We start from the raw sequence: 25441 nt of genomic DNA on the forward strand, positions 1-25441 counted from the left end.
GCAGCGGTGATGCTGCCTGAGAATGAGGACAATAGTGTCTGATAGTTTATGAGATCGTCTGGAAGTTTGGATTTGAGCCATTTTCTTTCAGCAGCTCTGAGCTTGGTACGCTGTGATCGGAGGGTATCAGTCAACCATGGGTGGGATTGGTTGGGTGGAGCAGGCCTTGTAGATAAAGGACATAGCCTGTTCAGACATGAGTTCAGAGTAGAGCAGAGTGAGTCAGTGGCATCATTAGCCTTCAGAGAGGAGGAGGTGCTGAGTGGAGGTAGGGCAGAGGAGACGATAGAGGAGCAGTGGGCTGGGATCAGTTCTGGAGGTTACGGTGGAGCGATGGTGCAGGAGCAGAGGGTTGCTCTGGTAGAACCACATTAAACTGGATAAAAGTGATCTGACAGGTGGAGAGGCGTTACCACCAGAACATCTGTGGCCCAGTTAGGATCAGGATCAGGTTCTTGGCAGCTTTGTGAGTAGGAGGACTGTGGACCAGCTGGAGGTCATAGGAATGAATTAACAACATGAAGTTATCAGAGTCTGGACGTCTCAGTGGAGGTTCATGTCTCCAGGACCAGATCAGACTGTCTGCTGCTGCTGTGAGTTTACTTTGGAACTGAGGAAACTCTTCTTTATATCAACATTTATGATGTAATGGTACATAAGTTATGATGATAAAAGTTTAATAATATAATTAATTTCTGCACATTTACTACAAATTAAACAGAAATATGATCTTAGTTCACTTTGATCTTTTTTAAAAATAACCTCAGTCGTTTATAAACTCTAATAAGTAAAACATTTTAATGAAACCACAGAGACTCAGAACGTTTTCTGGTTTATTATCGATAAAATATTTCACTCCAGTAGAAATATACAAATCTAACAAACTGAAAGACAAAATATGTCAAATAAATGATTAATGTTGTTAAAGCAGAGCGCAGGGTTAGTGGCGTCAAATCACAAGAAGAGTCCAGGTCCAGACTAAACCTGGTCCAGGACTGGGAGAGGCAGTCCTGGATCAGGATCAGACCAGCTGGTATCAGAGTCCAGATCATTACAGGATCAGGTGTTGAGCTGGTCCAGCAGGTCTACTGAGCCAAAAACACACGAAGCAGGTTGAAGAGGCAGATACAGGACCAGGATCAGGATCAAGTCCAGGATTAACTACTGGGGACCAGAATCCTTCCTGTTTTAAGGAGAGATGAAGAGTGTCAACAACAAATCAAATAAAAACAAATATCAAAACTCATTCAGTAAAATGTTGTTTTAGAGAAACAGAACCAGCAACCTTCAGGCTCTGAACCTGGTCTGAGACTGGACACTGAAACCATCTGAGAACTGGTCCCAAGATGGTCCAGAGTATATACAGGTCTGAATACAGACTGACACTAAATCTAAAGTGTGTACTGGTCAGGTTCTGGTACTGGTTCAGGTGTACTGGTCTGATCTGATCTGGTTCTGGTTCAGGTGTACTGGTCTGAACTGGTCTGAACTGGTTCAGGTGGTCTGGTCTGAACTGGGTCTGGTTCAGGTGTACTGGTCTGAACTGATTCTGGTTCAGGTGTACTGGTAAATGGTAAATGGTAAATGGACCTGCACTTATATAGCGCTTTTCTAGTCGCTTTGCGACCACTCAAAGCTCTTTACACTACAGACTGCGCTCATTCACCCGTTCACACACACATTCATACTGGTGGCAGAGGCTACCCTAAACGGTGCCACCTGCCACCATTGGGAATTCATTCACACACCGATGAACACAGCATCGGGAGCAATTTGGGGTTCAGTATCTTGCTCAAGGATACTTCGGCATGTAGGCTGCGATGGTCGGGGATCGAACCACCAACCCTTCGGTTGGGTGCCAACCGACTCTACCAACTGAGCCACAGCCTGGTCTGAACTGGTTCAGGTGTACTGGTCTGAACTGATTCTGGTTCAGGTGTACTGGTCTGAACTGGTTCAGGTGTACTGGTCTGAACTGGTTCTGGTTCAGGTGGTCTGACCTCGGGACTTCCTCTTGTAGTAGATGAATCCAGCCAGAGATAAGACCAGACCCAGGATCAGTCCTGAGGCTCCGATGGCAAACTTGTTCCTGTCAGACTCAGGCATGGACGGGTCTGAGGACAGACAGGAGAGAGACAGACAGGTGAGAGACAGACAGGTGAGAGACAGACAGGAGAGAGACAGACAGGTGAGAGACAGACAGGAGAGAGACAGACAGGTGAGAGAAAGACAGGTGAGAGAAAGACAGATAAGACAGGCAGGAGAGAGACAGACAGGTGAGAGACAGACCGGTAAGAGACAGACAGGTAGCGACAGACAGACTGGTGAGAGACAGACAGACAGACAGACAGACAGGTGAGAGACAGGTAGAGAGACAGACAGGTAGAGGGACAGACTGGTGAGAGACAGAGAGACAGACAGACAGACAGGAGAGAGACAGACAGGAGACAGACAGACAGACAGGAGAGACAGACAGGTGAGAGACAGACAGGTAGCGACAGACAGACTGGTGAGAGACAGACAGACAGACAGACAGACAGGTAGAGAGACAGACAGGTAGAGGGACAGACTGGTGAGAGACCGACAGACAGACAGACAGACAGGAGAGAGACAGACAGATGAGAGACAGACAGGAGAGAGACAGACAGGTAGAGGGACAGACTGGTGAGAGACAGACAGACAGACAGACAGACAGACAGACAGGAGAGAGACTGACAGGAGACAGACAGACAGGAGAGAAACAGACAGACAGACAGACAGGAGAGACAGACAGGTGAGAGACAGACCGGTAAGAGACAGACAGGTAGCGACAGACAGACTGGTGAGAGACAGACAGACAGACAGACAGGTGAGAGACAGACAGGTAGAGAGACAGACAGGCCGAGAGACAGACAGGCCGAGAGACAGACAGGTGAGAGACAGACAGGTGAGAGACAGACAGGTGAGAGAAAGACAGGTGAGAGACAGACAGGTGACAGAAAGACAGATAAGACAGGCAGGAGAGAGACAGACGGGTGAGAGAAAGACAGGTGAGAGACAGACAGGTGAGAGAAAGACAGATAAGACAGGCAGGAGAGAGACAGACAGGTGAGAGACAGACCGGTAAGAGACAGACAGGTAGGGACAGACAGACTGGTGAGAGACAGACAGACAGACAGACAGGTGAGAGACAGGTAGAGAGACAGACAGGTAGAGAGACAGACAGGTAGAGGGACAGACTGGTGAGAGACAGACAGACAGACAGACAGACAGACAGACAGACAGACAGGAGAGACAGAGAGGTGAGAGACAGACAGGTAGAGAGACAGACAGGCCGAGAGACAGACAGGTGAGAGACAGACAGGAGAGAGACAGACAGGTGAGAGACAGACAGGAGAGAGACAGACAGGTGAGAGAAAGACAGGTGAGAGACAGACAGGTGAGAGAAAGACAGATAAGACAGGCAGGAGAGAGACAGACAGGTGAGAGACAGACCGGTAAGAGACAGACAGGTAGCGACAGACAGACTGGTGAGAGACAGACAGGCAGACAGATAGACAGACAGACAGGAGAGAGACAGACAGGAGACAGACAGACAGGAGAGAAACAGACAGACAGACAGGTAGAGAGACAGAAAGGTGAGAGACAGACAGACAGGTGAGAGACAGACAGGTAGAGAGACAGACAGGCCGAGAGACAGACAGGTGAGAGACAGACAGGAGAGAGACAGACAGGTGAGAGACAGACAGACAGGTGAGAGACAGACAGGTATTTACCCCAGTCAGTGACCAGAGGTTCTTTCAGACTGGCGTGCTCCACCACACAGGAGATCTTCTCTCCAGACCTGCAGACACAAAACAACACACCAACACTGGACCAGGACCTGACTGGACCAGGACCTGACTGGACCTGGACCTGGACCTGGACCTGGACCTGACTGGACCTGACTGGACCTGGATCTGGACCTGACTGGACCTGGATCTGACTGGACCAGACTAGACCTGGACCTGGACCTGACTGGACCTGACTGGACCTGTATCTGGACCTGACTGGACCTGACTGGACCTGACTGGACCTGGATCTGACTGGACCAGACTAGACCTGGACCTGGACCTGACTGGACCTGGACCAGAGTGGACCTGGACCTGACTGGACCTGGACCTGGACCTGACTGGACCTGGACCTGACTAGACCAGGACCTGGACCTGGACCTGACTGGACCAGGACCTGGACCTGGAGGAGGACTCACCTGGGCGTGTACTCCAGGTGGGAGTGGACCTGGACCTGACTAGACCAGGACCTGGACCTGGAGGAGGACTCACCTGGGCATGTACTCCAGGTGGGAGTTGACCTGGACCTGACTGGACCAGGACCTGGACCTGGAGGAGGACTCACCTGGGCATGTACTCCAGGTGGGAGTGGACCTGGACCTGACTGGACCTGACTAGACCTAACTGGACCTGACTAGACCAGGACCTGGACCTGAAGGAGGACTCACCTGGGCGTGTACTCCAGGTGGGAGTGGACCTGGACCTGACTAGACCAGGACCTGGACCTGGAGGAGGACTCACCTGGGCGTGTACTCCAGGTGGGAGTGGACCTAGACCTGACTGGACCAGGACCAGGACCTGGGGGAGGACTCACCTGGGCGTGTACTCCAGGTGGGAGTGGACCTGACTAGACCAGGACCTGGACCTGGAGGAGGACTCACCTGGGCGTGTACTCCAGGTGGGAGTGGACCTGGTAGTACCAGTCTCCGTCTGCCAGCTCGTCAGTGGAAGTGACATCAGAGGTGACTTCCTGTCCGTCTCTGATCCAGCGGACCCGGATCAGTTTGGGGAAGAAGTCGTAGACGCTGCAGACCAGCATGGAGGGATGGGATCCACCGGAGGGAGTCACGGATCTCAGTCTGACGTACGGCTCAGCTGGAAGATAACCAGGAGATCCACCATCAGGATTAAAACATGAAGATAACCAGGAGATCCACCATCAGGATTAAAACATGAAGATAACCAGGAGATCCACCATCAGGATTAAAACATGAATAAAACCAGGAGATCCACCATCAGGATTAAAACATGAAGATAACCAGGAGATCCACCATCAGGATTAAAACATGAAGATAACCAGGAGATCCACCATCAGGATTAAAAACATGAATAAAACCAGGAGATCCACCATCAGGATTAAAACATGAAGATAACCAGGAGATCCACCATCAGGATTAAAAACATGAATAAAACCAGGAGATCCACCATCAGGATTAAAACATGAAGATAACCAGGAGATCCACCATCAGGATTAAAAACATGAAGATAACCAGGAGATCCACCATCAGGATTAAAAACATGAAGATAACCAGGAGATCCACCATCAGGATTAAAACATGAAGATAACCAGGAGATCCACCATCAGGATTAAAAACATGAATAAAACCAGGAGATCCACCATCAGGATTAAAACATGAAGATAACCAGGAGATCCACCATCAGGATTAAAACATGAAGATAACCAGGAGATCCACCATCAGGATTAAAAACATGAAGATAACCAGGAGATCCACCATCAGGATTAAAACATGAAGATAACCAGGAGATCCACCATCAGGATTAAAACATGAATAAAACCAGGAGATCCACCATCAGGATTTAAAACATGAATAAAACCAGGAGATCCACCATCAGGATTTAAAACATGAATAAAACCAGGAGATCCACCATCAGGATTAAAACATGAATAAAACCAGGAGATCCACCATCAGGATTTAAAACATGAATAAAACCAGGAGATCCACCATCAGGATTTAAAACATGAATAAAACCAGGAGATCCACCATCAGGATTAAAACATGAATAAAACCAGGAGATCCACCATCAGGATTAAAACATGAATAAAACCAGGAGATCCACCATCAGGATTAAAACATGAAGATAACCAGGAGATCCACCATCAGGATTAAAACATGAAGATAACCAGGAGATCCACCATCAGGATTAAAACATGAAGATAACCAGGAGATCCACCATCAGGATTAAAACATGAATAAAACCAGGAGATCCACCATCAGGATTAAAACATGAAGATAACCAGGAGATCCACCATCAGGATTAAAAACATGAAGATAACCAGGAGATCCACCATCAGGATTAAAACATGAAGATAACCAGGAGATCCACCATCAGGATTAAAACATGAAGATAACCAGGAGATCCACCATCAGGATTAAAAACATGAATAAAACCAGGAGATCCACCATCAGGATTAAAACATGAAGATAACCAGGAGATCCACCATCAGGATTAAAAACATGAAGATAACCAGGAGATCCACCATCAGGATTAAAACATGAAGATAACCAGGAGATCCACCATCAGGATTAAAACATGAATAAAACCAGGAGATCCACCATCAGGATTTAAAACATGAATAAAACCAGGAGATCCACCATCAGGATTTAAAACATGAATAAAACCAGGAGATCCACCATCAGGATTAAAACATGAATAAAACCAGGAGATCCACCATCAGGATTAAAACATGAATAAAACCAGGAGATCCACCATCAGGATTTAAAACATGAATAAAACCAGGAGATCCACCATCAGGATTTAAAACATGAATAAAACCAGGAGATCCACCATCAGGATTAAAACATGAATAAAACCAGGAGATCCACCATCAGGATTTAAAACATGAATAAAACCAGGAGATCCACCATCAGGATTAAAACATGAATAAAACCAGGAGATCCACCATCAGGATTAAAACATGAAGATAACCAGGAGATCCACCATCAGGATTAAAACATGAATAAAACCAGGAGATCCACCATCAGGATTTAAAACATGAATAAAACCAGGAGATCCACCATCAGGATTAAAACATGAATAAAACCAGAAGAATCAGAGCCTCGTGGATCACAGACTGCAGCACCCCCCCAAACTAAAACCACCAAGTCCTGAACACATGAACTGAACTTTATATCTGATGGTACAGACCAGTCAGATACTGTGGTCCATGATCCAGTTTACACACAATAAACTGACAGAACACAAGCTGGACTGAACCTGATCTTTATCTGAGTCCAGAACCAGGAGGACGCCACACCAGCCCCAACGGGGCCCACCGGGGCCCATCAAAGCCCACCGAAGCCCACCAAAGACCACAATTTTAAAAATGCCTAAAAATGCTTAGAATGGGTCAATAATAGTCTGTTGATACACATAGTCGTATAGTTTGTCTGAAAATAACAAGAATACACCGTATTATGGGATGTCCAAAAAAAAACCTATAAAAAAAGTAGCCCAACGAAGCCCACCAGGTCTGGCAGAGGGGACCTCGACTCATCAGTATATTGAAATAGTAGAAATAGCAAAACCAGGCGGCAATCTCCGTGTCTGAGCATGGAGGCCAACCAGGAAGTGCATTAAGCCTGCAATTCACCGAAAATTCCAGCAGGGGGCGCAAAGTTTGGCTGCAAAAAAAATCTGCCCATTCATTTCAGTGCTAAATTTGAAAACTTCTCACTTGATTTATTACCTCAGAAATTTTTTTCAGAACAACACTATGGTGTCATCTTCAAGACAATCTGATGTCAATAGTTCTAATAATGGCCCCATTTAGAAGAAAATAGAAGATAAAGAATCGTATGATTTGGGGCGGGGCTACCTTTGATTGACAGGTCACTGACAAGGCGAGCCGTCACCAGGAGAGAAGCAGAGCAATGCGTATCCACGGCAACGTGTCAATAAAGTTATATATAACGTTATATAGATAGAAAAGAGGACGTTTAGCGGTTTGGTCTCATAACTTTGACCCTTTCACTGTATTTTCACTTAATGACAGTTTATTTGAACGTTTTGTTCAGTAAATGTCTTGTTCAGTGTTTGGTTGGACTAACAGACACTCCAAGGAGTCGCTGCTCAGTTTCCTGAGGTCAGAAAGATACATTTTGTTTTTGTTTATTGCCAAAACTAACATCCCAGTTAATGCTCCAGTTAATGCTAACAGTAATTATCAGCAGCTTCTCTCAGTCAGGTTGAGGTGTAGAGAGGCTGTAGTCAGTGATCAGATCCCTCTCCTCCTCCACAGTCCAGATATGGTCTGCTCCCCGTATCACAAACAAGATGGAGACGAGTATAGCGATGAACTCGATGCTTCCAACGGGCCACAAACCAACTGGTGACATCACGGTCACTACGTCCATTATTTATATAAAGTCTATGAGCAAAACATACAGACCTAAAAACTAAACAGACTTAACAATAATTATTGCACAATAAGCAGCTGAAATATAATCATAATAAATATATATATGTATATATATTTAATAATTATAATAATAATAATATATATAATCATATTCAGAACAGTTTATGGAACGTCAGAGAACTGAAAACTGTAAACACAAAGTCAGCTGGTGAAGTTTCAGTTCAGAAACGTTTTAAATGTAACAAAGACAAAAGTTTTCTCACACAGAGTTCATTTTTCATACATGTGACAAACAGCACACAGGGTTTTATTATTATTTATTTTTTTATTAACAGGGTTGATTCATGAGACCCTGATATTATTATTATTGTAATTATTATTATTATCATTAGTATTGTTATTCTTATCATCATCATTATTATTATTATTATTGTTATAACATCATTATAATTGTTGTATTATTAACTCAAACACTCTGACCTCCTCTAAAAACTATTTTTCTTGAGGTCCAGTTTAATGAAATATTAACATGTTAATCTGCTGTGTGTGATTTCTTGGTTTGTTTGTTTGTTTTTGTGTGATTTGTTGATGATCAGTGAGACTTTGAGGAGTTGATGAGAACTTCCTGTCTGGTGAACTAACAGCTCAGGTGTTGCTGCCTCCTGCTGGCTGCTCACAGCTACTGTATGTTATTATTATACCTGACTCATGCAGGACTAATGCCCCGCCCACAGCACGCTCTGATTGGTAAAACTAATGCCCCGCCCACAGCACGCTCTCATTGGTCAAACTAATGCCCCGCCCACAGCACGCTCTCATTGGTCAAACTAATGCCCCGCCCACAGCACGCTCTGATTGGTAAAACTAATGCCCCGCCCACAGCACGCTCTGATTGGACAAACTAATGCCCCGCCCACAGCACGCTCTGATTGGACAAACTAATGCCCCGCCCACAGCACGCTCTCATTGGTCAAACTAATGCCCCGCCCACAGCACGCTCTGATTGGTCAAACTATTGCCCCGCCCACAGCACGCTCTGATTGGTCAGACTAATGCCCCGCCCACAGCACGCTCTGATTGGTCAAACACCTGCAGCGTCTCTGTCAATCACAACAACGTCCTTTAGTCTCAAGATTCAACAAGGAAGAAACAAGTTCACAACTCATAATAATAATAATAATAACAATAATAATAATAATAACAATAATATTCACACACACAGACAAGCCAGATGATATTCAGTGTGTTAATGAATTAATAAAGAGATGATGTTAATGTTGGAAGTTACAGAAACACAAACTCACCTGATTTAGTCAGAATGTTGCTGGACCAGATCCCGACGTTGTGTCCACAGTACCTCTCCTTCTCATTGATCACCAGAGCCATTTCTGAAGGATTATTGTTCCAGTACTCTGCGTTCTTCATTCCCCACTCATTGTATCCAACAAACTTCCCCACATTGCTGCTGAACCTGGCGTACTCGTCTCTGTTGTAATAATAAGACCTGATGAACTCGATGTCCTTCAGCTCACTGGAGTTAAACTCACAACTGTTCACCGCATATTCCATGAATCCATCTGAAAAACAGAAACAGTTTGAACCTCAGCGAGTATTGATCAGTGATCAGAGTATTGGTCAGTGACCAGAGTATTGGTCAGTGATCAGAGTATTGGTCAGTGACCAGAGTATTGATCAGTGATCAGAGTATTGGTCAGTGATCAGAGTATTGGTCAATGATCAGAGTATTGATCAGTGATCAGAGTATTGATCAGTGATCAGAGTATTGGTCAGTGACCAGAGTATTGATCAGTGATCAGAGTATTGGTCAGTGATCAGAGTATTGGTCAATGATCAGAGTATTGATCAGTGATCAGAGTATTGATCCTACCTGCTGTGTGGAGGCTGATGAAGAGGACGAGGAGAAAGGATGAAGCCATGTTCTTCTGTTCTCTTGACAAACTGATCCAGTCTGACTGAGAGACGCTCTAAAAACCAGAGAATGATCACATGACCTGCAGCATCAGCTGTTACCAGGCAGACGATCAGACTAAAGTCTGCTGCTGGAGCACACACACACACACACACACACACACACACACAGTCAGAGACAGATCACATTACCTGCAGCATCAGCTGTTACCAGGCAGACGATCAGACTAAAGTCTGCTGCTGGAGCACACACACAGTCACACAGTCACACTATAGCATAACATATAATCTGAGAATAATAATAATAATAATAATAATAATAATAGTAATAATAATAATTATACCCAGTTGTACTACTACTACCTACTTGTACAATAAAAATACCAAGCTTTAAATGGTTAATTATGAATTATGAATAACTGTGATAATGTGATAATAAACCGAGTTTCAGAAGAAAAAAATAATTCCAAATTTAGAGACATTTTATTGAACAAAAAATAATAATTATGGTTTATTGGAAACATTGATTTTTCCTGATCATGGTTATATTATGTATGGAGATTAATTTGTGCAAAAATGTTCAAACAACACTTTTCCAAATCAAGCAAAAAATGATTCAATTCAAAACTCACAAACAAATTATTTGTGTGATTGCAAAATAAATCTGCCTTTAACTCTTTGAATAACTTTTTGTTTATAATACCTTCAGATTCTTCCTCAACATGTTGTTGTTTACTGCGGCAGACTAGACTGTTTGTTTGTTTGTTCTGTGTGAGTTCACATGTGGGCGGGTTTCTCTTGGTGCATTCCTATTGGCTGATGCTTTTGACTGACAGCCGAAAAAGCACCACAGTTACATCTGCAGAGAGAAGCAGATTTAATCTCCAGTCTAATATTTCAGGTGTAAACTGGTGAAACGGTTTTGAAGCTAAACTTTATTAATATGTGATCCTGAACATGAAACATCAGAACAGAGTCAAACAGCAGGACTGAGCTGGATCAGACTCATTTCATTGATTCATATCTGAGTGATTTCAGTAAATATAATTCAGTTGTTTCAGTGTCAGGGTCACTTTCCTTTCTGCAGATTAGAGCTTCTCTGTCCACGGTGTTCTGCTGCAGAATGCTGCTGAGATAAATGAAGATTAATGTTCATAAGGAAACATGAACCAGGTCTCAGGTCCTGACGTAGGGCTGGGAGTAAAACCTGGATCCTGATCAACAGAAAGGGAGACATGAGGACCACCAGAGGGACGAGACGGGGACGAGTCAGAGACAGGATATCAGGAACCTCTGATTCACTTTGAATCAGGAGGAAATGTCTCTGAAAGCCTACAAAATAAAGTTTGAGAAACGTCTGCATGGAGCTCAGCTGCTTACTGGGGACGGGTTCTTGGAATAAACCTGCCGACTCCATTATCTATAACGTTAACGATCAATTAATCCACTAATCGCTGCATGCATACATGGGCAGAATCTTCTTCTTCTTCGAGTCCTTTACAATCTCAGATGTCTTTTTGCCAGTATCTGGGGCAGGACACAGCTGATGGAGTCGGTTCAGCCAGGTCCTGGGGGCTGCACTGGGGGGCGTCGCCGCATTCCAGCAGGTGGGACATTGTTTGTACTGCTCCACAGCCACACGTGTCCTCTGTGTGGTAGTTCCATGTTTTCAGCAATGCTTTGCACCTCCCCTGCTCCACCCGCAGTCTGTTGAGGGTCTTCCAGGTCGGCCATGGGAGGTTGTGTCCGCAGAATAAAAGATATATACAGAACTATGCAAAAGCCTGTTTTGATAATGGATGCTTTTATTTTGAAAGGACGAAGAGAGACTTATTCCTGTTGATGGTTAAACTAACTCAGTGAGATTAAACTGAAGATTACATCAAGGAGTTCAATGTTTGATGTTTTAAGAGACATGAGGTTAGTTTTCACAGTAATCTGCATATTTAAATGTGTTTTATGTTTAACCCTCTGGGCCCACTTTAATTGACTACCCTTTCAGGCCGTTAGGGCTGAAAATGTCCACTTCCAAAAATAGGTGATAAAAACTTAACAGATTAATATTTCTTTCTACTTTTTTCTGCATAAACCTCTTAAACAACTTCCACCCTGCTAAAAAATACCAAAAGTTTAAATATTTTTGGCATTTTAACCCTTTAAATGCCAGGTTGATTGCACAATGTCACTGATGTTTTTTATGAAAAAAACACAAAAATTTAGTTATTTTTCATATAATAAATATTTTTTGGCTGGGGCTTTATTTTTTATCACAGCCTTTGATATGTCAAAGATTAAGAACAAAATTGATTTTGATGCATTTTTAGTTTTTGTGTAGTGTCAGATTTAAAATATTCTACCCTTTCAGGCCCTTTGGGCTGAAAATGTCCACTTCCAAAAAAACACTATAAAAACTTTACAGATTAATATTTTTTTCAACTTTTTTTCTGCATAAACCTCTTAAACAACTTCCACCCTGCTCAAAACTACCAAACATTCAAATATTTTGAGGATTTTAACCCTTTAAATGCCAGTTTGATTACATGATGTCACTGTTTTTTAAAGAGAAAAAACACAAAAATGTAGTTATTTTCCATATAATAAATAATTTTTGGTTGGGGCTTTTGTTTTTATCACAGCCTTGGATATGTCAAAGATAAAGAACAAAATTGATTTTGATGCATTTTTAGTTTTTGTGTAGTGTCAGATTTAAAATATTCTACCCTTTCAGGCCCTTTGGGCTGAAAATGTCCACTTCCAAAAAAACACTATAAAAACCTTACAGATTAATATTTTTTTCAACTTTTTTCTGCATAAACCTCTAAAACAACTTCCACCCTGCTCAAAACTACCAAACATTCAAATATTTTGAGGATTTTAACCCTTTAAATGCCAGTTTGATAACATGATGTCACTGTTTTTTAAAGAAAAAAAACACAAAAATGTAGTTATTTTCCATATAATAAATATTTTTTGGCTGGGGCTTTTGTTTTTATCACAGCCATGGATATGTCAAAGATTAAGAACAAATTTGATTTTGATGCATTTTTAGTTTTTGTATAGTGTTGGATTTAAAATGTTCTACCCTTTCGAGCCCTTTGGGCTGAAAATGTCCACTTCCAAAAAAACACTATAAAAACTTTACAGATTAATATTTTTTCTCCTTTTTTCTACATAAACCACTTGAAACACTTCCACCCTGCTCAAAACTACCAATTATTCAAAGATTTTGAGGATTTTAACCCTTTAAATTCCAGTTTGATTACATGATGTCACTGTTTTTCAAAGAAAAAAACCCACAAAACTGTAGTTATTTTCCATATAATAAATAATTTTTGGGTGGGGCTTTTGTTTTTATCACAGCCTTGGATATGTCAAAGATTAGCAACAAAATTGATTTTGATGCAATTTTACTTTTTGTGCAGTGTCAGATTTAAATGAGTGGGGAGCTCATCTCTGAGACAGGTGCAAGTGTGTTATCGTGGCATTTTCTTTGATATTGCTCTGTCAGATAAAATTTCAACTTGACCCAGCTTGACCTTATTGTAGAACTTCAGAATACTTTGATAATGTCTCTTTAGCATACTGTCATACACAGCCAAGCATTCACTCCTTCAAGTAAATAAAAACATTGGCCCCTGGTCTTGCTGCACTTCAAAGAGGTCTGTGGAGAAAACAAAAAAAGTTGGAAAAAAAAAGAATAATAAAAAAAAGTTTCTTGATGTGCACCTGGTTGCTGTCAAAGCTATAAATGTGTGTAGCTTGACTGGCTGGTCATTATTTCTTTGACAAGAAAGAAAGTAAGATGAAGAGAAAATACTCTGTGGAAGAAGCTAGGGAAATGGTGATGCAGCCCTTAACCGCCAGCGAGCTGCAGGACTCATCCTCAGAAGGTGAATCAACTTTAGAAGAGGACTCTGATGTGGAGTCATCTTCCTCTGAAGATTCCACTTTGAGCGAGGAGGACACAGAGGATCCTGCCCATCTTGTCAGTGAGTGGACATCAAAAAATGGGCAAATCTGGTTTCCTTCTAATGATGCGACACTGCGCTACGTTGCTCCTGGCAGAGGTTTGATTCCAGGGCCTACCAACTATGCCACCACCCGTATCCATGACGTGAAATCCTCCTTTGATTTATTTTTCACTGCTGAAATCATCAGCATCATTGTTCAGATGACAAACCTGCAGGGGAGACGGTCAGTAGCAAACTGGAGTGATGTTGATGCCACAGATATTCAGGCATACATCGGGCTCCTGATTTTGGCTGGAGTGTACAGATCCAAGGGTGAATCTACACGCAGCCTCTGGGATGACCACACTGGCCGTGCCATCTTCAGGGCTTCTATGAACCACACAAAATTCAGGCTGATCAACGCCAACATCCGGTTTGATGACAAGCTGACCAGACCTTCCCGCCACAGAGAGGACAAGCTTGCCCCTATCCGCTGTGTCTGGGAGATGTGGACACATCGCCTTCCAATGCTTTTCAACCCCCAAGAAGACGTCTGTGTGGATGAGCAGCTTGTCCCCTTCAGAGGCCGCTGCAAATTTCGGCAGTATATGCCAAGTAAGCCGGCAAAGTATGGCCTCAAGATCTGGGTCACCGCGGACGTTGCAACCTCCTATGCCTGGAGATGCCAGGTTTACACCGGGAAAGGTGCTGGCAGTGCTGTGGAGGTGGGCCAGGGCAAGCGTGTCATCCTCGACATGACAAAGGGGCTTGAAGGGGTCACTGTCACATGTGACAATTTTTTTACCTCCTATTCACTTGTGCAGGAGCTTTTGAAGAGGAAAGTCGCCCTGGTCGGGACAATTCGGAAGAACAAGCCCGAGCTTCCACCCAAACTCCTGCAGATGAGGGGGAGAGCTATCCTCTCCTCTCTCTTTGCCTTCACAAACAACACCACAGCAGTGAGCTACATCCCAAAACGGGGGAAGAATGTGATCCTCCTCAGTAGCAAACATAGAGAGCCAGCTGTGACAGACGATGAGAAGAGGAAACCTGTGATCATCATGGAATACAACCACTGCAAGGGAGGTGTCGACAACCTGGACAAGGTAAGAGCCTTTATTTAGCCTATTTTTTTCTGACTGAATTCAATTCATTGGTTTGTTTGATATATTTAGTGATTTTATTAGTGATTTTATTTTAGTTGATCATTCAGTAGGCCTATTTGGGAATTTACAGAATATGAAGAATGAATGATAAATTAGTTTGTAATAAGAAAGAATAATTGTATTCATTTTTTCTTTGTCTTTTGTAGGTTGTTGGCACCTACAGCTGCAGGAGGAAGACATATCGGTGGCCACAGGTCCTCTTCTGCAATATGATTGATATCTCTGCTTTCAATGCCTTCGTGATCTTCACTGCTACAGATCCCTCCTGGAAGCAAGGAAAATCATACAGGAGGAGGCTATTTTTGGAGGAATTGGGAAAATCCTTGGTGTTGGATGAAATCGCGCGGAGACGGCGCCTACCCCGTACACTGGCTGCTGCTACAGCAGTGTTGAAGGTAAAGGCACCGGCAGCCGCAAGCACCTCCACAAGCAGAAGGGGACTTTGCTGGTTGTGCACAGATAAAAAAAGGAGAGTAAGCACTGCCTGCAACAGGTGTGACAAGTTAACCTGCAGAGAGCACCAAGTCCCTTGCTGCAGGTCCTGCTGGAAGGAGTGAGCATGCGTGCACAGACAGACAGACAGACACACACACACACACACACACACACACACACACACACACACACACACACACACACACACACACACACACACACACCTTTCTTCCTAGAAACAGTTCCATTCAATTTGCATGTTTTGTTGATCCTAAAAATATTATATGTTTATATGTTATTATAAACAAAATGATTTGTGTTAGTAGTGGTATGCTTCTCAGTGTTGTCCAGTGTTCCATTTAAAACTTATTTGTTATTTGTCATTGAAAAAATGTGGATTTAATGTGATTAAATGGGAATTTTTTTTTACATCAAATGGCATTTGTGTGTTTTCATAAAAAACAGTGACATCATTTTATCAAACTGGCATTTAAAGGGTTAAAATCCTAAAATAGAATTGAATGTTTGGTAGTTGTGATTAGGACTGAAGTTGATTGTAAGATTCAAACCCAAAAAGTTGGAAAAAAAAATATATAAGGGATATTTTCATAGCAGTTTTTGGAAGTTTCCTCAAGAGGCCATAAAAGGGTAGTACATTTTAAATCTGACACTACACAAAAACTAAAAATGCATCAAAATCAATTTTGTTCTTAATCTTTGACATATCAAAGGCTGTGATAAAAAATAAAGCCCCAGCCAAAAATAATTTATTATATGGAAAATAACTACATCTTTGTGTGTTTTTTCTTTGAAAAATAGTGACATCATGTAATCAAACTGGCATTTAAAGGGTTAAAATCCTCAAAATCTTTGAATGTTTGGTAGTTTTGAGCAGGACAGAAGTTGTTTTAGAGGTTTATGCAGAAAAAAGTAGAAAAAAATATTAATCTGTAACGTTTTTATAGCATTTTTTGGAGGTGGACATTTTCAGCCCGAAAGGGCTCGAAAGGGTAGTAAGCTTGTACACAGTGTATTATAGAGCCATTAGAAAAAATTAAATTAGAATTTCAAAATATATCAAAAAAGAAATCCTTCTTCCAAAAATCATGTCATTTGCAGTATCACAGCCAAAATTATTGCCAAAAATAAAGTGAAAAATTTCTGAAATGGCTGAAAATGTCCTTAGTGGGCCCAGAGGGTTAAATAAGTTTTTGGATCAAATTAAACTCAGTGATTCATGCTAGCAAGGTTTGATACAGTCAGATAGTTTTGCTTAAATTAATCCTCTCAGCACAGCACAAGTGGCTCGGAGCGTTCAATTACGGAAACAAGATGTCAAATAGTTTATTTTAATCAGTATTCACATCACACATAGAGAGAGAGAAGAGCGAGAGAAAGAGAAAGAGAGGTCTAAGTGTTACGGTTAGTTCATTGACTTCATTTGTAATGTGTAGGTTTGTTTTATGTTAAAACTTAAATATAAATCCCTATACAGTCGTTACGTCTCGTTGTATTAGTTTGTCCTCCTGTTATTGACATAATGAGCATATATTCGAATGGTTTGAATCTATCTGTTTTTTTAGAAATTCGATAATATTCAACCGTCGTTCTTCAGCAGTTCTGACAGCCGTAACGAGTCCGTCCTTCTGCTCGGCAGGTTGTAAGTGTGATTATGTGGTTGTTGTGTGGTTGATGTGGAGACATTTATGGCCATGATTGACCCGAGCCTTCGCTCCACATTCAGTGAATCTGGCACCTTTTAGCTGCCAGATTTGAAAAAATGAATCATACCATAATAAATAATACTTTTGCAGAATTATTTTCCAATCATCTCTATACAGTGGACCCTGCTCCTGACTTGGCTGCCCTTCAATTGTATCTGTCAGAACTTAAATTACCATCACTGGCTGACAATGATGCAGAATCCCTTGAAACACCACTTACTCTTTTCGAACTTAAAGAGGCATTGAGCTTGATGCAAAAAGGGAAATTGCCTCCAGAGCTGTTTCTGGAACTGTGGGATATCGTTGGGCCATTGCTTTAAATTCTCTTAACTATGTTCTAGACACTGGTTCCTTCCATCATGACCAAGATACATCTCTCATATCAGTCCTGCTTGAGAAAGATAAACCACCTTGGAGAAGCTGCAGTTACAGGACGATATCACTATCACAACAGAACTGAAGCTGTTTGAGCCATGTGTAGGTAAACTGATTCACTGCGACAAACAGGTTTTTTAAAGGGGAGATTTACATCAGACAACATCAGATGCCTTTTCCATAAATTACATGTGTCAGAATCAGCTACACACCTCACTGCTATATTCAGCTTGGTTATGTGCTAAAAGTCTTTGATCGAGTGAGCTGAATATATCTGTGGCAGGTTTTGGCGAATTTCATATTTGGCAAAATATTTATATCAATGATCAAAACACTATACGCCAACCCTTGTGCAATCATACAAACAAATAATAATCTTTCCCAAAATGACAGAGTAGAACTAAGGCTGCCCACTGTCCCCTTTTTGCTTTGTCATTGAACCTCTAACCCAGACAGTCAGATTAGACCGCCACATCTCAACCATCAGTAAACAAGGTATACAACATAAAATTTCGCTTTACGTGGACGACGTATTACTTTTTTTCACAGTCCAGCCTATTTTCTGGTTATTAAATTATTGGATACATCCCTCCTCATTCCTTTAAATGCTCCTGCAAAACACCTCACGTTACCAGTCATTCAACATATTCAAAGGCATAACTCTGCATTTACACATCTAGGCATAACTGTCACCAATTTCTCAGATATATATCCCATGAAAATTACAAAAAACTTCAAACGGAGATTGAATCAGACTTTCAGAGGTGGTCTGCTCTCAAGATGTCACTGCAAGGCAGAATTGCGAGATTGAAAATTAATATACTGACATAAAATTATTATACTGCCGACTGAATTTCCTGTTCTCTGTGATCCCTTTGCCTCCACCACCGAACTACTCTGATGAACTACAGTCCCTGACCACTAAACTCATATGGGATCATAAAAGAGCTCGTATTCACCTACGCACATTACAGCGACCAAAACACTCTGGAGGCTTGGCAGTACCTGACTTTAAATGATACTACTGGTCATTTCAAATAAAGCAACTGACAATTTGGTGCAATGAGAATGTTGCCACACGCTGGCGTCAGATAGAGAAAGAGATGGTGAAACCACATAGGATGACAGACTATGTTGTGGGTTGAAGCCTAGATCTGTGTGTAGAAAGTTTGTGCCAATCAGGCAACTCCTTGAAAATTTGGTTTGCTGTCCAGAAACATACAGTTGTGCTCATAAGTTTATGTTTAGTTATTTTTTAAGTACATAACCTGGCAGAATTTATGGTTTCATGGCCATTTTTCAGAGAATATGAATAATAACACAAAAACGTTTCTTTCACTCATGGTTAGTGGTTGGTTAAAGCCATTTATTATCAAACAACTGTGTTTATTCTTTTTAAATCATAATGACAACAGAAACTACCTAAATGAGCACAACTGTTTGGGATGTAAGGTAAAGCTCTGAGATCGCTCTCCTGTTTGGTATAACTACAATTTATTACAGCGTTCTGGTCCCTATTTTAATGGCAGCTGGGCCTCTGGAGGAATTCACACTCTCCAACATCTGTAGAAATGGGTTGATTTCACTTCAAGAGCTTAAAGAACGTTTTTCTGTGTTTCTTGGTTCTTGTATCTCCAGTTGAGATCCATGTCCAGTGGCGGTTCTACACAGGGGCCTCCAGGGGCCACTGCCCCTGTGAAGAAGCCTTTGGCCCCTGCTCTGGCCCCTGTGTCAAATTAATAATATAATGATCAATTTATAACAATGGAGCAATTCTAACCTTTTTTGTTCAAACAATATCTCATTGTAGACAAAAGGAACCCAGAATGTTACATTGTATAATAGTTTAATTGTGCAATAAAATATTGTATATATATATGTATATATATATATATATATATATAGATCATTCTCACTGTACTGCACTTTCAAAATAAAAAAAGTGGAAAAAAAGGTGCACAAAAATGAGAAATGTCCTTGTCATACAAAAAAACCTGTTATTGTTGGTGAGTCTCATTAATTAAATCAATGTATTTGTATCTTCCAAATATACTTAAATGAGATGTTTAAATAAGCTAAAATAAAGGTTTTGAATGCTTAAATATCATCTTTGCCATTTTTTCATGTGCTAATGTGCCCCTCTGATTAAACACTGGCCCCTCCTTGGCCCCCACAGTAAAATTGGTCTAGAACCGCCACTGTCCATGTCCATAGAGTTCCATGGGATTCACCTTTGCCCTCGCATCCGTTGGACACTTGTATTTCTTCTCCAACACTGTCTACTGGACTAGTGTCTGTTATCTACAATGAACTGATCTCTAGAAGTGTTCAACCTTTGGGAGTGATCAGTTCTGTGAACTTGAGGGTCAGGGTTGTGCTCTGGACTGGGACAATATTTGGACCAACATACCCATCTCATCAAAGAATCATCATCTTAGTCATTATGTTCTATAACAAGTTCTATGCCACACCACACAGACGCTTCACAACATAACTGACAGATGATCCCAACTGGACTAAATGTGATCAGTCCATTGTTGGCACATGCCTTCATGTTTCCTGGGAATGTCCCTCTGTGATATCCCATTCCTATGCATCTCCCCCTACTTCTATTCAATGGTGATTCTGTTCTTAGTGGCAACACCAGACTGGCACAGAGGAAAGTTATATTTGCAGGATTGACTGCCATTAATCACATTACACTACCACAATCATTTTAGAGACATGGCTCTTTTCAAAAGGTTTTCATACATAAAGCATGAGCATCAGGCCTGGGACGCTCTCATCGGTTCTCTTTCTGACAGAACAATGTTTGTATATAAGGTGTGACTGTGAATTATATTATCAGACTAGAAGACTCTCTGTCGTCTAATGCAACAAGTTCCCACTAGTGGATCTGTAAATGTCTGTATTTTTTCTTTTAGCTTACTTTATCTTTGTAGGTCAGCCCATCTCCTGTCCTCGACTTCTCCTCTTTTTATTTTCTCATGTGTACATGTATATATGTGTGTGTGCGTGTATATATATAAATATATATATATATACAAAAAGAAATCAAAGACAGTCAATCAGGTTGTTCTGGAGTTTCAAACGTATGAAGGTTTTTACCAAACAACACATTATTATTACATTATTATGTAGGCTGAAATGTTCTGTAAAGATTCCTTCTGTTCATAAAGAATTTTGAGTTAGAAATTAGTTTTATTGGAGCTGAGGGAAACAAAACATTCTGTGTCATTCTGTGTAAAAATTAAGTTTATCTGAAGTTTATACTTCATCTATCAGATTGAAACTCCTCAAGTTAAAGTTTTCTGTGAAAGTGTGATGAACAGAAAGAACCAGCTGAAGAGAGTTTGAGGTGTAATGTGGACAGACTGGACAGTAAACATGAGACGAGGGACATCCTGTTTATTTACCACAACAACAGATTAATTAATGTTAATTTAAAACAGATTAAATCTTGCGACTGGAGAAACAGTTTAAATCTGATTCTGTCAGGAAACAAACTAACTTTATTTAAACACAGATTATATTTCAGCAGGAAGCATTTTACACAAGAAATGGATTCAATCTGCAGCCAAACATGAAGAAAGACATAAAAACATTAAAATCATCAACAGACAGCAGAGAAAATATTCATCTGAGTGACATCATCAGCCCCGACCAATCAGCTGCACTCGTTCCCTTTGATGAGGAAGAAGGTTCCAGCAGCCACACCGAGCAGACCAACAGTCAGACCGAGTCCACAGAACACTGCTGGTCCAATACTGGGAGGAGTCTTCTCCACATCTGGAGACAGAAAACACAGACATGAAACATCTGGAGACAGAAAACATCTGGAGACAGAAAACACAGACATGAAACATCTGGAGACAGAAAACACAGACATGAAACATCTGGAGACAGAAAACACAGACATGAAACATCTGGAGACAGAAAACACAGACATGAGACATCTGGAGACAGAAAACACAGACATGAAACATCTGGAGACAGAAAACACAGACATGAAACATCTGGAAACAGAAACATCTGGAGACAGAAAACACAGACATGAAACATCTGGAGACACAAAACACAGACATGAGACATCTGGAGACAGAAAACATCTGGAGACAGAAAACACAGACATGAGACATCTGGAGGCAGAAAACACAGACATGAAACATCTGGAGACAGAAAACACAGACATGAAACATCTGGAGACAGAAAACACAGACATGAAACATCTGGAAACAGAAACATCTGGAGACAGAAAACACAGACATGAAACATCTGGAGACACAAAACACAGACATGAAACATCTGGAGACAGAAAACACAGACATGAAACATCTGGAAACAGAAACATCTGGAGACAGAAAACACAGACATGAAACATCTGGAGACAGAAAACATCTGGAGACAGAAAACACAGACATGAAACATCTGGAGACAGAAAACATCTGGAGACAGAAAACAGACATGAAACATCTGGAGACAGAAAACACAGACATGAAACATCTGGAGACAGAAAACATCTGGAGACAGAAAACAGACATGAAACATCTGGAGACAGAAAACACAGACATGAAACATCTGGAGACAGAAAACAGACATGAAACATCTGGAGACAAAAAACACAGACATGAAACATCTGGAGACAGAAAACACAGACATGAAACATCTGGAGACAGAAAACACAGACATGAGACATCTGGAGACAGAAACATCTGGAGACAGAAACATCTGGAGACAGAAACATCAGAAACATCTGGAGACAGAAACATCTGGAGACAGAAACATCAGAAACCTCTGGAGACAGAAACATCTGGGGACAGAAACATCTGGAGACAGAAACATCTGGAGACAGAAACATCTGGAGACAGAAACATCAGAAACATCTGTAGACAGAAACATCTGGAGACAGAAACACCAGAAACATCTGTAGACAGAAACATCTCAAGACAGAAACATCAGAAACACCTGGAAACACAAACATCTGGAGACAGAAACATCAGAAACACCTGGAGACAGAAACATCTGGAGACAGAAACATCTGGAGACAGAAACATCAGAAACACCTGGAGACAGAAACATCTGGAGACAGAAACATCTGGAGACAGAAAACACAGACATGAAACATCTGGAGACAGAAAACATCTGGAGACAGAAAACAGACATGAAACATCTGGAGACAGAAAACATCTGGAGACAGAAAACAGACATGAAACATCTGGAGACAAAAAACACAGACATGAAACATCTGGAGACAGAAAACACAGACATGAAACATCTGGAGACAGAAAACACAGACATGAGACATCTGGAGACAGAAACATCTGGAGACAGAAACATCTGGAGACAGAAATATCAGAAACAACTGGAGACAGAAACATCTGGAGACAGAAACATCAGAAACATCTGGAGACAGAAACATCTGGAGACAGAAACATCAGAAACCTCTGGAGACAGAAACATCTGGGGACAGAAACATCTGGAGACAGAAACATCTGGAGACAGAAACATCAGAAACATCTGGGGACAGAAACATCTGGAGACAGAAACATCAGAAACATCTGTAGACAGAAACATCTGGAGACAGAAACACCAGAAACATCTGTAGACAGAAACATCTCAAGACAGAAACATCAGAAACACCTGGAAACACAAACATCTGGAGACAGAAACAGCAGAAACACCTGGAGATAGAAACATCTGGAGACAGAAACATCTGGAGACAGAAACATCAGAAACACCTGGAGACAGAAACATCTGGAGACAGAAACATCTGGAGACAGAAACATCAGAAACATCTGGAGACAGGAACATCTGGAGACAGCTGCAGTTATTGTGTCTGTATTGATGTAAATAAAGTGTCTCACCCCAGAATCTGCTCTGTGGTTGGTCCAGGGCCAGATGTGCCACTGAACATCTGTACACGTCTCCCAGCTTTGGGGTGAAGACCAGGCTGGAGAACTGGTTGAAGGAACCGTCTTTGTTGGGGTAGGGAACGCTGACGCTGGTTCCTTCGGTGACGTTCTGTCCGTTCTTTGTCCAGGAGAATTCGACAGGAGCAGGATAGAAACCAGTCACATGACAGATCAGGGTGTTCTCCTCTCCCAGCTCCACCTCGTCTCTGCTGTAGACCACCGGACTGGAAGGAGCATCTGGACACACACAGAGGATCAGTTCTGTCTCTGTGGGTCATTTTAACTCACTAACACTCTTATATTATTATAATAAAGGTTACAGGATGGAGGACTGGAGTAATGACAGATCAGCTGTGTTTGAGCTGTGAGACATCAGGAACCCTCAGCTTTAACACAAAACAAACACTCACCAGGAAATCTTTCTCTGGGGCTCAAATCTCTACAAATGTTTAAAGAATTAATTTATCAAAGCGGAAATATCTTCCAGCAGCAGATTCTAAAAGTTTCTCAGTCTGATCCTGATCCTGATCCTGATCTGATCCTGATCTGATCCTGATTTGATCCTGATCCTGATCTGATCCTGAACCTGATCTCTGATACTGAGCCAGGACTAATTTATTATTTCTAATGAACAGCAACATGATGACTGAACTATATTTATTTTAATATTTACAGCATTAAATAACTTCTTAAAGGTAAAATGAAATTAAAAAGACTCTGTGTTCTGTGTCTCTTCTGACTCATTGAACCCAAAACCAGAAAATAAAACAACTGATTTTTTCAGAAATCTGCAGTTTACATGAAGAGAAGTTCATTAATGTGGCAGAAAGTTCAGATTAGATATATTTACCGAATTTCACTGGAGGGTTCTTCAGAAATTTGCGACTATTTGCCAGGTTCTGTTTGCAGATCTGTACATTAGCCACAGCTGATTCATAACCTCCTGGGTAGGTCATATGATCTACAAAACTGGGCTGAGGCTCGACTCCTTTCTGGTTCTTGAAGTCTGCGTACCAAAGCTCTTCACCATCCAGTCCGTACATAAACTCTCCATCTTTATTAGGGTCTGAACAGCCAGTGAGAGCAATGTCCTTATGTAGAACTGAAGAGAAAACACAAAAACAAACAGTAAACAACCTGCTGTTTGTTTGTTTGTTTGTTTGTTTGTTTAAAGTGAGACAGAAACTGACCGTCAGCTGAGACACAGAGGACACCGGAGAGGACGAGGACCACCATCATCTTCATCATCTTCATCATCAGACCTGGACCTGTATAGACCTGGACCTGTGTAGACCTGGACCTGTCAGACTCTGTAGACCTGGACCTGTGTAGACCTAGATCTGTCGCAGACCTGGACCTGTATAGACCTGGACCTGTCAGACTCTGTAGACCTGCAGCAGCAGCAGCTGAACTCTTACTCTGTGTCAGCAGTGTAACAGCCAATGAGAAAGCAGAGCTGAGATGACATCATCAGTGTCCGGGTAGAGTCATGCTGCTGCTGCCTCAGAAACAGGAGCTGCAGAGTTCATCAATAATCAGGATTCTTACTTTTATTCTGACATTAATTATTATAATTATTTATAATTATACTTTTTTTTTTTTTACCATTAAAATATTTATTATTAAACTTGTATTCCATTAAAATATTAATATTTTGTTCTCTTTATATTGAGATAAAGAAGTGAAGCTGCAACTGGTGTTTAAAGTTTAAAGTGTGAAACTGAACTTTTTGGGTTAAAATAATGTTTTCATTTGTTTGT

At 41.5% G+C, this 25441-nt stretch overlaps 3 protein-coding genes across 3 annotated transcripts; 1 reads left to right on the top strand and 2 right to left on the bottom strand.

Annotated features, from left to right (window-relative positions):
* Positions 1–815: 815 nt before the first annotated feature.
* Positions 816–10200, bottom strand: LOC131972787 (H-2 class II histocompatibility antigen, I-E beta chain-like). Its single transcript, XM_059334504.1, has 6 exons — positions 10079–10200; positions 9495–9767; positions 4691–4904; positions 3756–3823; positions 2001–2114; positions 816–1183 (listed from the first exon to the last, which is right to left on the bottom strand). The coding sequence occupies exons 1-6, from the start codon at positions 10125–10127 to the stop codon at positions 1158–1160; spliced, it is 744 nt and encodes a 247-aa protein (XP_059190487.1). The 5' UTR covers positions 10128–10200; the 3' UTR covers positions 816–1157.
* Positions 10201–13957: 3757 nt separating this feature from the next.
* Positions 13958–17433, top strand: LOC131973748 (piggyBac transposable element-derived protein 4-like). Its single transcript, XM_059335808.1, has 3 exons — positions 13958–15175; positions 15382–15630; positions 17371–17433. Exons 1-3 carry the CDS (start codon positions 13958–13960, stop codon positions 17431–17433), a joined length of 1530 nt encoding a protein of 509 aa, XP_059191791.1.
* Positions 17434–21160: 3727 nt separating this feature from the next.
* LOC131973196 (mamu class II histocompatibility antigen, DR alpha chain-like) lies at positions 21161–25025 on the bottom strand. The gene is made up of 4 exons (XM_059335108.1): positions 24872–25025; positions 24532–24783; positions 23634–23918; positions 21161–21558 (listed from the first exon to the last, which is right to left on the bottom strand). The coding sequence occupies exons 1-4, from the start codon at positions 24936–24938 to the stop codon at positions 21437–21439; spliced, it is 726 nt and encodes a 241-aa protein (XP_059191091.1). The 5' UTR covers positions 24939–25025; the 3' UTR covers positions 21161–21436.
* Positions 25026–25441: the final 416 nt, after the last annotated feature.

The sequence above is a fragment of the Centropristis striata genome, chromosome 6 (genome assembly GCF_030273125.1).
Source record: "Centropristis striata isolate RG_2023a ecotype Rhode Island chromosome 6, C.striata_1.0, whole genome shotgun sequence".
Classification (NCBI taxonomy): Eukaryota; Metazoa; Chordata; class Actinopteri; order Perciformes; family Serranidae; genus Centropristis; species Centropristis striata.